The 15,378-nt window shown below is 38.9% G+C and overlaps 1 protein-coding gene across 1 annotated transcript in view; it reads right to left on the reverse strand.

Moving 5' to 3' along the window:
• Window positions 1–1,422: 1,422 nt before the first annotated feature.
• The window catches only part of FBXL17 (F-box and leucine rich repeat protein 17), a 177,576-nt gene continuing 163,620 nt past the window's right edge, over window positions 1,423–15,378 (reverse strand). The window contains exon 9 of the mRNA XM_088129842.1: window positions 1,423–3,679. Within this exon, the coding sequence (XP_087985968.1) occupies window positions 3,542–3,679 (138 nt within the window). The 3' untranslated portion in view covers window positions 1,423–3,541. The remainder of the gene's footprint in view (window positions 3,680–15,378) is intronic.

Consider the following 15,378-nt stretch of genomic DNA (forward strand, 5'->3'; position numbering starts at 1 on the left):
TGGCAACGGGGACTGCTGGGATTGCTGTCGCTAAATGATGCGGTCACATGACGTTGTGCTTTACAACTACATCACTTATTGACAGAAATTCAGTCCCAATTGCTGTCGTAATCCAAGGACTGCCTGTAAATATATAAAACAATCCCAGCTTGTTAATACAACGTAACATAATTTCCATAGTTTGATATACTAAGAACTATTGGTAAAAGAAGTTAGACTCAGATGCTCAAGTTATCCTTGGGATAACATCACGTGAAAATAGGAATCAGAATATGCAACAGTTCTGTTATGTAACACTAAACCATGGCTTATTTAACACTAAATCAGGTGACCATGTTAAATATAGGAAATTCTTCTAAATAGTGCTTCTCTAAATATAACATCTTTCTCTAATGGAAGGGGATCTAAAAGGGGAATTGAGCATGAATTAAACTATCAAATCAAATCAAATCAAATCAAATTTTTATTATGGTCATAGACCAGCACAGAACTAAACTTTGACTTAGGCCTAGGCTGAAGCGTATTGCTCTCTGCTTGTGACAAAGGCATTTTGTTGTGTCTTATTTTATTAATTGATAGGGGGCATTTTTGTTTTGGTTTTAAGTCTCCAATGCTCATTTTTAACTGTGGCAGAGTTCTCTAGATAGCCAAAAGAAAGATTATATTTTTGTAATTTCCTCTTTTGCTGTATATGAGTGGTCAAAAATTAGACATAAAAAGAGTGCTTATTATTGTGGACATTAATATCTCTTTTTTGTGAAAGTACTGACACTATTAAGTGGGTATAAAAGCCCTGTAGTTACATGCATTTGCACATATTTTTAACATGCCAAGCAAAATCTATTGTACAAGTCTTAATTTCTTTTTCAAACCCTTTAGTCTCAATTTGAAAAATTTAAAAAAGGTTTCTTTTGTTGTATTTTTGTCACTTTTCTATAATAGCATTTTAAATGTTTTTTCTTCTTCTTGATAGCGTATTATTTTTGTTTTGTTTTTTTTGTTTTTAATTAAAAAGCAATAAAAATTTATTTTAAAAAACGTATTCAAGGAAATGACATAACACTCTTTCTCTCACTATCAGGAACTGATGTGGAAAGAATGGGCATGAAATTTATACAAATATATGAATGTTATTTTCCAAATTATGTTGCCTGAAGTCTTCCGGTTTAGCCAGCCATTTTGAGAAAAATGGTAACTTTCAGGTCCACCCTGAACATTTGAAATTATGGATTAAAACACATTAACCTTTAAAAAACAAATGCAGTGTTACATGTAAAAGAATCCTTTATTAAGTTGTTACATTCTAAAGGTTACCTACTGCTCGGTTTTCAGTGTGTCTTTGTCAGCTATCCTGAAACGTAACCCTTCATAATACAGTCTAGTATACATAAAATTAACCTTCTCATGTGTATATTCTAGTGATTTTCTGCATATATTCAATTTATCAATTTTGGGAGTCAGAACAATTCACATAATAATAAATGAATGTCAATATTATCAGATGGGATATAAATATGAAAATGATACAGGATAATTATAAACTATAGGGAAGCATTTGTCTCCTTAGCAAATGTCCCTCAGTAAAATAAAACTCTGATTCTAGGTAAAAGTTTCTCATCAAAAAAGGTTTTACAACAGTCAGTACCAAGTCTTTAATTGGTTTAGTGTTACTTTAGATTTAGTGTTAAATCTTTTTGCTTTAATGCAACATTTGATATTCTATGTTGAAGGAAGAATAACAATGTCATTCTATACAAACCTGGGCAAGTTGAGTTCCATAAAATTTATTCCTAGGATTATATAACATGGCAGGATAATATAACTTCTTGCTAAGGGATGATTTACATCAGTAGGGTGCTTTGTGGTGAGCATGAATGCATCATACAAAGATTATGATGAGCAAGTGGCTTTATATGCTGTGAGTGAGCAGCCATTTTTAAAGTTCTTGAGATTCCAGCTGAGATTATTAAGTACATATCTCATTATGACTTCTCACTATAGTTGTAAATCTGAGTGAATGACAGCAGAGAGAAATTTATGAGCATGGCCTAATTTGTTTTGATAAGTTGTTAACACATCATACACATGCAAACATTTTCACTCAAATCCAAAGAATTATGGATACTTCCTACTGCAGCTTCCATGGATTCTGAAAAACTTATTACATTGGCATGGATGAGACGATGCTTTATAAAAATGTTCCTCATGCATGAGCTAAAGTGCATGATGAACTTCAGATAAACGTCACAGAGCAGTTGGGCATCAGAAAGAGAGCAAAGCAATTCATTTCCAGTCTGAAATAAGCTACAACATTTTTGGAGAAATATATCTCCAAACATCTTTGTTTAAACTCTATTTAAAGAAAAAGGCCAGAAACAGATACTATAGTTTGATTCTGATTTGTCTGAATTAACCATACTTTCAATTAACTACAATTCCTGCAGATTCAGATATAACAGGAAGTCATGGTTTATTATAAGTGGAAGCAGATGTTTCTCCTTTTCTCCCTTGAGATGCTGTAGAAGCATATAAGAAATGCAAGTTTGAGGCTTCTTTACACACTGAGAAATAATGATTTCTTAGGTACACTACTTTTCATGGATCTAATTAATGAAAAGTGCTGAAAATTAAAATGATTAGATTACAGACTACAAAACTGAAAATGTAAAGATGTGGAAATGTAATCAAGGAATATCTACTTAAGTATAATACATTCACAAGCAACTAAGAAAATCATATTTTGACAGAACTAATAGAGACCAGCCAGATAGTCTGCTTAAATATCCATTATGCTTATGTCCAGCATTTATTAAAGATTCCATTCAAAATAAACTTTGTCATCAAAATGTTATATTTTGTACCTTTGTAGATTTTCATAATTGTGCATTTCAAAAACACACAAAAGGTTAGCAACAATTTTGATAATCTGATTTAAGATTACCTTTAAATTACTTCTAATTTAAGGGGAGTTCAGGAAAGGAGTTGCCACAGTTACAATTTCAAAAGAAGTATGGACTGCTAATAATAAAGAAATACCATGAAACAAAAAAAAGCATAACAACATATTACATTGCTGAAAATATCCTTAGAGCTAGAAGAAACCCACTTCAGAAGTTAGCCAAAAGCTTTTAAACAATGAACAAAAATTTTTTATAATGCATCTCTAAAGAGTTGTTTCTATCATGAACATATACCTTGAAAAAACATCCAAACAGTATTCTAGTTTATGTAAACATTCAATTTACAAGGAAAGAGCAAACTCTCTGCAAAATCTTACCGATTTGCAAATTTTAAATTGACAAATAAACATTTCCGAAAAATTAAATATATCTGACCATATTTCTTCTTCAAATATTTCCATTAACAGAATGGACATTTTCCACACACTCATTCTTTCTCTCTCCCTACAGCCTCTCTTTCTCTCTCGCATACACATACACTGAACATATATTTAATAAAAAGCAAGAAATATTAATTAAAAATCCTTAACCATTTTCAATTGTTCAGTCTAAATCTTTTTTTTTTAATGTCATAGCATGAGTTAAGAGGCACTGGACATACTGGGTGTCCAACCCATCTGGTATGCCCGTTCCAAGGTCCGCTTGCAATCTTGTAGCACTGTACTGAAGGTGACATGTGGGTGCTGCTGTACCAGTTGTTCCACAGTCACTTCATTCACCTACATGTAAAAGAAATAATTTTATATATTAGTTACCACTAATACCACACATTGCCCTTTATGTCACTTTAAAACATGACATACTGAACAAGAGAATAGCTATCTTTCAAATACAGAATATATTTATATTTAAAATGATCAGAAAAATCTTTTGGAACAATATCCTTCAAAGAATTAATAACTTGCCTAAAACTAAACAAAGGTAAAACAAGTCTAACATCCCAAGCAAAGAAGCTCCAATGTATGAAAAAGTACAGCGGTGATTGGCATGGGTAGGTATGATGGGAGACTGGAGTAGGCTGTTCTCAGGGAATCTGGGCCCAGTGCCTTATATCAGTTTTGTGCTCCAGCTTCCTGATCTCAACCCCTGTGCCTGGTCAGCAGACCTTCAGAGGCCCTGGCTTTTGGCTGCTGCTACTAAATGCCAGGTCAGTCTGTAATAAGGCCTCCGTCATCTGTGATTTAATCACAAATGAGAGGGCCAACCTGGCATGTATTACCGAGACCTGGCTGGGTCCAGAAGGTGGGGGTGGCCCTTTCCAAAATGTGCCCAGCCAGCTTTCGGGTGTGGCATCAGCCAAGACTCCAGGGCAGGGGTGGAGGTGTGACGATTGTCAACTGGGAGTCTCTTAAGGCTTTCAGGGGTGTTTCACAGGTTGCTGGATGTGAGACCCTGTTCATTAAGTTGAGTTCTAGGGATCAGTTGGGATTGTTGCTGCTGTACCAGCCTCCCTACTGCATAACAATCTCCTCTCCCTGAGCTGCTGGACTCCAATGTTGGCCTGGTGGTGGAGTCCCCCAGACTTAAAGTTCTGGGGGACTTCAATCTGCAGCTCAGGAGTTCATGGCTACCATGACAGCCATAAGCCTATCCCAGGTCATCCAGAGCCCGACATGGGACAGTGGTCACACACCTGATCTGGTTTTCCTGTCTGAGCAATGGCAATGAGATCTGGAATTGAGGGAACTCCTGATGTCCCCTTTGTCATGGTCAGATCATGCTGTGATTACCATAGGGTTCTTTGGCGCTACTATCCACCACAGGGAGGCAGAACCTATTAGATCAGTCCACCCTTGGTGACTGATGGACCCTGAGGGATTTCAGAGGGAGCTGGGGGTTATCCCTGCTGGTCTGCTACATAATCTGAGGCCTTGGTTGCTGCTTGAAATAAGGGGGCTGATGAGGCTTTGGATCGAATTGCCTATGTGACCTCTCCGCTCTTGTGGATCCCATCACTCCCTGTGGTACACGGAGGAGTTGAGGAAGATGAAATGGAAGAAGAGACATCTAGAGCACCACTGGTGTTCAACGAATGATGAATTTGACCAAACATGGGTGAGAGTTGCTTTAAAGCCTACCTCATAGTGGTAAGGGCAGCAAAATGACAATACTTCTCTGCCCTTATTGCACCTGCAGATAGCCATCCCGTAGCCCTGTTTCGGGTGACCGATGCCCTCTTGTATAGAAGGCTCAGAGACCCCCTTGCAGGGTCATGCAGAAGCATTTACTCAGTATTTGTCAGATAAAATTGCTGAAATATGTTCGCAGTTGGATGCCGGCCTTGTTGCAGGTCCTAGAGAGATGCCTGGGACAGAGTCTTGCCCTGTTTATCTCAGAACAGTTTGAACCTGTTGGGCCTGAGGAAGTAGACAGGGTCTTCATGACTGTGAGCTCAGGCACCTGCTCTTTAAATCCATGACCCTCCTGGCTAATTAAAGCTGCCCAATGGGGTATTGTGTGAGTGGATTCCAGCGGTGGTGAATTCTTCCTTGGATGAGTGGGTTGTTTCTTTGCCTCTTAAGGAGACCTTGGTTCACCCCCTTCACAAGAAACCTCTGCTGGACCCCACTATACTGGACAATTTTCATCCAGGATCTAAGCTTCCCTTTTTAGCAAAGGTGGTGGTGAAGGTGGTCGTGCAACAACTTCAGAGGTTCCTAGAGGAAGCGGATTATCTGGACCCTTTCAGTCAGGATTCAGGCCTGGGTATGGGATTGAAATGGCATTGGTTGTGCTTTTAGATCATCTTTGGTGGGAGTGGGATGGTGATTGTGCATCCATCCTAGCTCTGCTTCACCTCTCAGTGGCCTTCGATACCATCGCCCCTGGTATCCTTCTGGATCTGGTCCAGGAACTGGGGGTGGGTGGCACAGTATTGTGCTGGTTCTCCTCCTTTTTCTGGGGTCGATACCAGTTGTTGGTGATTGGGAAGGAAAGATCTCGCCCTCAGCCCCTACTGTGTGGGGTTCTGCAGGGTTTGGTGTTTTCTCCTTTTCAATATCTATATGAAGCCACTGGGTGAGGTCACCTGTCACGATGGGCCAATTATATCAGTACACTGATGATACCCAATTATATCAGTACACTGATGATACCCAATTATACACCTCTGCCCCTGGCAAATTAAGCAATGTTGTCGATGTCTTATCCCCGTGCCTTGAGGCAGTGTGTGTCTGGATGGGGAATAACAAGATTTAGCTGAACCCTGGCAAGACTGAGTGACTCTGGGTTTTGGGGCCTGCTGATTCTGGGACTATGCCATCTTTGGTACTGGATGGGGTTGCACTGCCCCAAAAAGATCCTTTGTCTTTGCAACTTGGGGGTCCTCTTGGACTCACAATTCCTGCTCAAAGAGCAGGTGGCAGTTGTAGCTAGGAGGGCCTTTGCACAGCGTCCGGTTGAGCACCAGTTGTGCCTGTTCCTGGATCAGGAGGCTCTACTCACGGTCACTCATGTTCTGGTCATCTCCCTGATGGACTACTGTAATGCTCTCTACATGGGGTTGCCCTTGAAGAATATCCAGAAGCTTCAGCTGGTGAAGAATGTGACTGCATGGGAAGTTATGTGTTGCTCCTAGAGTGGCACACATTACACCTTTGCTTCGTGAACTGCATTGGTTACCAGTCTGCTTCCAGGTGCTTGTTTTGACCTTTAAAGCCCTTCATGGCATGGGGCCGGGTTATTTGAACAACCACCTCTTCTTGATTACATCTGCCCATCCCATCAGGTCTGGCAGAAGAGGTATGTTGTGGGTCCCATCTGTAAAGGAGTAACATCTGATGGGACCCAGGAGATAAGCCTTTTCTGCTGTGGCACCCACCCTGTGGAACATCATCCACCCTGAGATGAGATTGGCCTCATTTCTCCTGACCTTCTGGAAATTCCTTAAAACTTGGTTGTGTCAACAGGCCTGGGGATCACAAGGGAATGGTAATTTGATTAGATGGCATTATTGTTTATAATCTGATGCTCTCTCTTAGCCTTTTATAATATTAATTTTTTGTACTTTTGAATGTTTTAAAAATCATTTTATAGTTGTTTGTATGCTGCCTAGAGTCACATTGTGTGAGATAGACGGTGATATAAATATGATTGATAGATAGATAGATAGATAGATAGATAGATAGATAGATAGATAGATAGATAGATAGATCTCTTAGTCTTTCTTGATGTTGAAACTTGCTATGGATGGCCAGGTGACAGTAGGTTCACAAGAATGAAGGCACTCATATGGGAGCAGAAAAACCAGAACCCTGAATTGCGCTCCCCCACTGAAGTCAATGCAATTGGAGGAAGGTTAATGTAGTATAATCATACACATATTAAAAAGAAACTTGTCCACTACATCTTAGATATGTTGGCATTTCTGAACATTCTTTAACTGTAACTTCAGGTAAAACTCATTGCAATAACATATATAGGCACTTTGATATGCTGTAGTCATAACTAACTTCTCCAGAAAGGGGCACTACAACTTGAAAATGGATAATATAGCAGCCACTTGGGCAGAAAAGCATCTCTAAACTCTGAATCTGATCCTTCAGAGTGATTGTAATACTGTCTAGACAGGCTGTACTCTTACAACATTCAAGCAAAGGCTAATTATGAATCTGAATATATGGGTGGCCAATCATATATTTTTAGCTGTCAATGAAAAACCTATTTTCTCATGGGAAGGGAGGGCAATTTTGCCCCTCCCCAACACATTTCTTACTGAGAAAGAATTAAGGTCCTCCCTTGGTAATAACTGCAATGGTCACAATCAATAATTAAAATGTACAGCTTAGAAGGTCAGAAATATCCATGCTAGACCTTAACCAGAGATATTACCTTTAATCCTTGATCATACAAAGCAATCAATAAGGCCTAATTAAATTTAACATCTCTACAACTGCAGTGCTGTGAAGGGATTAATTTGTCAATTATTTTTAAGCTGATTGTAGTTCATATCACAGAGCCAGACAGCTTCCATCATTCTTTAGATTAAAAAAACAAGATTAACCTAAGAACCATGACTTCTAGGTAACTTTCCTTAGAATTTTTTATTGAATTTTAAAATACATCAATATTTAATTTAAATACTGTTAACAGTGCTCCTCTCTTACAATTGTTCACTTTGTATTTCTTTTTTGAGTCCAATGTTGAACGAAAATAAATTTACATATCTAAGGCACTTTTCATTCTTCCCACAAAAATCCTTTGGGGGAGGGATGTTAAAGAACAACAACCCCCTTTAAATATCTCTTTACTATTGTTATTTCCACCCCCACTGCCCACTGCCCTGAGCAAACACCAAGTGAAGCAATTGTGCTAGGCAGTGCAGAGAATGAACAGTGATTGCATTTTATGACAGGGATAAATGACGGGTTTAATCTACAGTTCTTCTGCTTTGATAATAGAAACACTCAATCTTCATTGGGAGATTTGTCAACTGAAGAGCAACTTGGATAGAAAATGGGTTTAACTTCTTTTTCAAGTGCACAGAGACCCTGCAAGCTCTAAACACTTTTGTAAACAACTACATTATAGCAACATTGAATGTGTCTAAAAAACAAGAAGTGCCTTTTAATCAATCAGAATGAAATCTGTAGTAGTACAAGCTCTATGGTAGCTCAGACATATCAGTAAATCACATTTTAAAACTGACCAGAAATGTTACTTAGAAGTTGCAATATATGGATGATCATATAGGGCCTACTATTAGCCTTTGCCAATGTTGGCATCTTCCAGATATGCTGAGACTGCAACTCCCACACTTCTGAGACAATATGGCCTTTTCCTACACTGGGCAGTAATTTCAGCAACTATATTTCCTATATATATGGCTGCCCTATCATACAGTATATAATAACTGCAAAAATTGCTGAAATAAAAGTGCCACATACATACTAAATATTGATTGGGCAAGGAAGAAAAGGAAGGCCCTGGGAGGTCAGAAGAGTAAGCTGGTGAGTGGGATATGCCATGCTGGGAATTGCTGAAGGGAAGCATCAACCTTGCCCTACTTTCTCTATAAAATTATCCAGGGTCCGTCCAAATTTAATTGCAGGTTTTGTTTCTTCAGAACAATCATACAATGGTTCAGCAGAACTTTTGGAATGTGATGGTTTGTTCTGAGTTTGGGGGGAAAAAAAACTCCCCTCAAGTTGCAAAGAAAGTGGTCAAAACAACAAGGAATGGTTAAAATTAAAAGAGATGGAGAGAATGCAGAGTGCTTGTAATGGAAATAAAAATGTTGGTAGAATAGTAATTGGTCTGTTGCAAGGAATGTTTGTCAAAAGAAGCAAAAATGGTATATACGAGAACATTGTTCTGTGTACTCTGTATATGTCAGGAGAAACTTAAAAGCTGAATGCAGTGGGAATAGGGTACTTGGAAAGTATGTGTGTAGTAAAACAGGGAGAAATAAGAATGGGTGTTGAATGAATGTGGGCTGAATGCAAAAGTGAATGACAAGTAGAAAGCACATTAAGGTGATTTGGTTATACAGGATGAGTGAATGAGGAAATGAAGGAAAAACATATTAAGGAAGAGTGAACTGACTAAGAAGAAAGGTGAGGCTGAAAAAATCATAGTTACATGGAGTTGGTGAGATCCTCAAAAATAGAGAGATGAAAATTTTAAAGACTAAAAGGCAATATATGCAGTAGTGCATAGAAGTGATGGAATCAAGGATAGTTTACAAGGATAGAAACATATAAATATGGTGAATGGTTATGGTAAACTAGATTTAGCTGCATTTTCTTTTTTAATCTCATGCTTTTAACCTTCCCTGTGCTTTATATAACACTGACTACCCCCGCCAAGGGAATAATGTAACGCATATGTATGTATTTCCACCCCCAGCTCCTGCTGCCAAGATGAAGCAACTGTGGTAGCCAATGCAGAGAATGAATGTGGAGTGTCTTATTTGGATGTTCTTTCATTGTGAAAAACCAAACCAAACCAAAAACTAGTTGTGATAAGCAGCTATAACACAATAAATAAAACTTTATTGGGAGAATTTAGTATTGGAAATTCTGGATATATTTGTCTGTTCCAATCTTATCAAGTATTGGAGAGCAAATGTATCAATTAGTATGACGCATGTATAGTTCATAACTGTGAGTTTTAAGATGTGGCTCTATCCCATTCTCCAACCTGATGGATACTGGTGAATAGTCAGCTTATTTTCTTGGAACTGATATAGAAACCTGAATTCATGGATCTGGTGGCAATGGATAGCACAAAGACCAAAATGAACTACTTTATCAGCTTGACCAAAGATTGGCCACGTACAGGTAGTCTTCGAGCTATGACTGCACTTGGGACCAGGATTGCCGTTGCTAAGCAATGCAGTCGAAAAGTGTGACATCTCGTGACCGCATAGCTTAGGGACGGCAATGTAGGCAGTCCTGGTTGTCGTTGTAACACAAGATGCATGGGTCATTAAGCAGGAAGCAGAGGGAGTTCCAGGCAAGGAGCACATGGGTGCTGCATCGGGGCAGGGGAGGCCCTGGGAGATCCAGCACAGGCCATGCGTGAGTCAGGGGAGGAGTTGCTCAGTGTGGTGTGAGCTCAGAAAGCCCACGGAATGAGGGGGCAGGGTACATGTGATTGCAGGGAGGCCGTGGAAAGCGGGTGCTGGGTGTGTGTGTGAGTGATCGCAGGGATGCCAGGGAAAGCGGATGCAGGGTACTTGCTTGAATGTGTGCTATCGCAGGGAGGCCAAGGAAGGAGGTCATGGGGTACGTCTATGTGTATGTGCAATCACAGGGAGAGCAAGGAAAGATGGCGCAGGGGTGCATGCAATTGCAGGGAGACTGTGGAAAGATGGCATGGGGTACATGCATGCGTGTGTGCTATTGCTGGAGGGGGAGACTTACTGAAGTGACTAGTGACCTTCCTTGCTGGTTTCCCATTGACTTTGCTTGGGGGAAGCCAGCAGGGAAGGGCGCAAATGGAGATCATGTGACTATGGGATGCTGCAAGCTGGTTGCCAGGCACTCGAATTTTGCTCACATGACTTCAGGGGCGCTGCAATGGCCGGAACTTCGAAGACTGGTTGTAAGTCCCTTTGTTCAGCACCATAGTAACTTCGAATGGTTGCTGAACAAATGGTTGTAACTCAAGGACTACCTGTATATCAGACGAAAGCACTGGTGTTAACTATAGAAATTCTTCAATTCACAGACAAAGCTAAACCATATTCTCATTCTGGAATGTGATTGCAATAACCAATATTACAATTTATCAATTTTGTTTTGTGATTTTATGTGATGTTACATTGCTTTGTTTTTATTTGTTGGATTGGTTTGCTTTTTTCAAAATAGTGTTTTCTAATTGTTTCTGAGATACCCAGAGTCTTGTATGGAGATAGGTGGCCATAAATATTTGATTGATTGATTGATTGATTGATTGATAGATAGACAGATAGACAGACAGACAATCCTGATGAACTCTTTGCACACTTAAAATATCAAAACATGCACTACATCCAATATTCAGATTTTGTCACTGTCTAGAAACCTTTCATATGTCCATTTCCTTTCTTTTCAATGGTTTAAACAGGTTTATGTGTTCTATATCCTGAGTATTATTTTTTCAATTCTTTTTTTTAAGTATACTTTTTAATATCCTGAGTATTATTTTTTCAATTCTTTTTTTTAAGTATACTTTTTAACCTAATAGTTGAATGAATAACATTCTCAGGTGGCCTAATTATAATTCCTGCCTGTAGCTACAACATAATAAAAGGTTTGTGGAATCATTCTGTGTGAAGTGCTAGGCACTTGATCTATTCAGCTGAGATGTTCCACAGAGTTTCAGTGATTACCTTAGTGCTGAAGGCTTAGGGCTAGTTGAATAATACACTCACAGAAAAACATCTGCATCCTCGATTTTCTGAGTGTTAAGGCAAACATATGTGCTTCAGTTTAAATTATGGATTAAAAACAACAAAAGTGGACTAAGTGAAGGCACCTTGCAAGGCTAACATCTACCTGAATACTGATGCATTGCATTTGTCAAAGTGAATTACTCAGGTCCATTTCTTATACTATTCTTGTGATGTAGATCATCACTTCCATGCTCTTGCCTTAGACTGTACCACTAATGTCTGTATGCAAAATAATAAATTAAGGGGTTGTTTCTTTCAACAGCTTAACTCCTTCCCAGGTGGCTAGCTCAATCCCTGATCCATATGGTACCCTGTTGTTTGAAGGGAGTACCTAGTATAGCTCCCATGTTGCAAAATCAGGTAAGGGTGAAATATTAAACTGACACTAGTATTAAACTAGTAAATTGGCAATAGTTACTATTAGAACATTGGTAATACAACTTAGATATGTAACTAACTGCCCTAGTTGAATCAAATTAAATATATAAATGTAATCCTAATTATTTGCACTTCTACATCAGACTTGGTAAACCACCTACACTTTATATTGTATAAGACTTTTAATGCTGCATTAAACTCACCTAAGTATGCTCTAAAAACCTTTTCCTCTTTATGAATTTTACTTTGCTTGTTCACACAATTGTTAAGAATTCAGAATCACTGGGTAATAAAGAAAACATACACACTGGAATCTCAAGTAGTAGCTGTAAAGTTTGAAGCTACCTTAAGAGAATCAATTTGGATAATATTGAGATATGCATACATTCTATCTAGAAACATCTTTTCTATGCTCTCTGAAATACCATTTACCTCTGAAATACCATTTACTAAATACATTTACCTAAATACAGATCTGTGAAGCTCTCTGAAATACCGTATACAGATCTGTGAAAAAGTGCATATTTCATTTCACAATTTGAATACATTAACATTGTGCAGCTTTCCTCACTTCATGTCTCTTTTATGAAGCAGAACTTATAAATTCATTTCTAGTTATATCTGCAAGCTTCAAATAACTTCTAGGGAACTTCTTGGGATAAGAGTCACCCAGGAAGTTTCCCCAGGAATTATAAGAAATGTTCTTTCTTAAAACAGAAAGAAAAGAGAATAAAATACAAGTCATCTAACCAGCATTTTGTTTCCTACATAATTTATACATGAAAAGATACTTATTGAAAATTATAAACAATATGGGGATTAGTTAAATTTTAGATATAAAATAATCTGTATAAAATATTCTTCAACAATTCAGCAACCATCTTTAGGCAGCTTCTCAAGTTCCTTAAAAATCTTTTATTCTATTTTTTAAAAAGCTAATGTTGCAGTTCTAAATTTAAAATAAAACATGTTGGAGAGGATTAAAATGGATGAAAGCACTGAAGTAAATTTCCTTCTAATAGGATTCTGTGAGTTTAGAGTACCAGATATCCTATTACAATTTTAAAAATTCAAAGATTCAATTATGAAGCTATTTTATTTCTGCAAATTACAGCCATTCATACTGTATGTGTGTGGTGGGAATAAATGCTGCATACTTGAGGAAATATTTTTTCTTTAAAAATCAAAAGTTATCACTTCAGTTCTTAAAAAACATTATGAAAGTTGTTTTTATTTGAAGTAATATGAAGAAACATTTTAAGCTACCTACACTATAAATCTTGATTACTTCATAATCATTACTTCACTTTTACTATTTTCTAATAATTATTTACCTCTTTTAGTAATATTGCAGAATATGTCAGTGTATTATAAAAATGATTAGCTAAGTGGGATGCCCTTTAGGTTCACTTTACAGAAAAATTTAAGCCTCCTCTCCTATGCTGACTGTATGTATATTTTAATGCAGCTGGGAAAGAACAGCCTAATCCAAGCCTACTTGGATTACACTGGGACATAACTACAGAAATTATTTATTTATTTTACTTATTTATTTATTAAATTTTTCAGCTGTTCATCTCCCCCCAATGGGGGAACTCTGGGCGATTCACAACAAACATTAAAAACATAAAATATATAAATACATAAAACCTTAATTAAAAACATTACTAAAAAGAAGGAGAGACCACGAGGATGAAAAATCTGAGGCTGAAAGCAGAAGGCCTCTATGGGGCTAGCCATCCCCATGCTTGAGGTATTCCCACCCCACCCAAGGCCAGGTGGCAGAACCAGTTCTTCAAAGTCTTACAGAAGGCTAGGAGTGTGGGGGCCAATCGCACCTCTGGGGGCAGAATGTTCCAAAGAGCAGGGGCTACCGCAGAGAAGGCCTGCCTTCTGGACCCCGCCAGTCGAAGTTCTTTCACCGAGGGGGTCCGAAGCATGCCCTCTCTGTGTGATCGGGTGGGACGGGTTGAAGTCATAGGGGAGAGGTGGTCCCTTAGATAACCTGATCCCATGCCATGTAGGGCTTTAAAGGTGATAACCAACACCTTGAATTGGACCTGGAAGCAAACTGGCACCCAATGCAGCTCGCGGAGCAGAGGTGTTACATGGGCCCTCCTTGGGGCTCCAATAATAGCCCGCATGGCTGCATTCTGGACCAGCTGTAGCTTCCAGATACTCTTCAAGGGTAGCCCCATGTAGAGTGCATTGCAGTAGTCTATCTGGGAGATAACAAGGGCATGAGTGACCATTCGAAGGGCATCCTGATCCAGGAAAGAGCGTAACTAATGCACAACCCAAAGTTGTGCAAAGGCCCTCCTTGCCATGGCTGCCACCTGCTCTTCAAGCAGGAGCCGTGAGTCTAGGAGGACCCCCAGATTATGCACTGGGTCTGTCTGGGGCAGTGCCACCCCATCCAGCACCAAAGATGACAAAATCACGGATACAGAGGAGCCATTAACTCACAGCCACTCTGTCTTACCAGGGTTCAGCTGAAGCCTGTTGTTCCCCATCCAAACCCTTACAGCCTCTGCGAAAGGGTGGCCACGGCATCACTTACTTCACCAGGGATGGAGATGTATAGTTGTGTATCATCAGCATACTAATGATACCTCACCCCATGATGACGGATGATCTCGCCCATGTAGATGTTGAAAAGGAGCGGAGAGAGAACCGAACCCTGCGGCACCCCACAAAGAGGGGCCGAGGATGGGACCTCTCACTCCCTATCACCACTGATTGGGATCGGCCCCGGAGAAAGGAGGCGAACCAGCACAAGACCGTGCCACCCACCCCCAATTAATTATTCAATTAATATTGTCTATACAAGTATTTTCTACATATGGGGCCCATAGGAACTACTGGAATTCTTTTTTTAATGATGCTGCAAGCTGGTGCTTTGTTTGGCACAATTCCAGCTTCCTATTTTTACGATTTAAAATAAATATATATTTAAACATAGTCATGTGAGGCAGTGAACTGGTATGCACTAATGGAAGACAATAGATGTAACAGTACTCATGATTTGTGCTTTTTGGAAATTCTAAACTGTTGGCTATTTTGAAATGAAGATTTTTCCTAAGTTTAAGACATGTATTTTTTTATCTTTCATATATAAGCATGGTATATTCTGTTTATGTTTGTTTTTATTGCCATTTATAT

The sequence above is a fragment of the Python bivittatus genome, unplaced genomic scaffold (assembly GCF_059951505.1).
Source record: "Python bivittatus isolate LINGU-HERP-01145 unplaced genomic scaffold, Pbiv_v1 ctg000850_np1212, whole genome shotgun sequence".
Taxonomy (NCBI): domain Eukaryota; kingdom Metazoa; phylum Chordata; class Lepidosauria; order Squamata; family Pythonidae; genus Python; species Python bivittatus.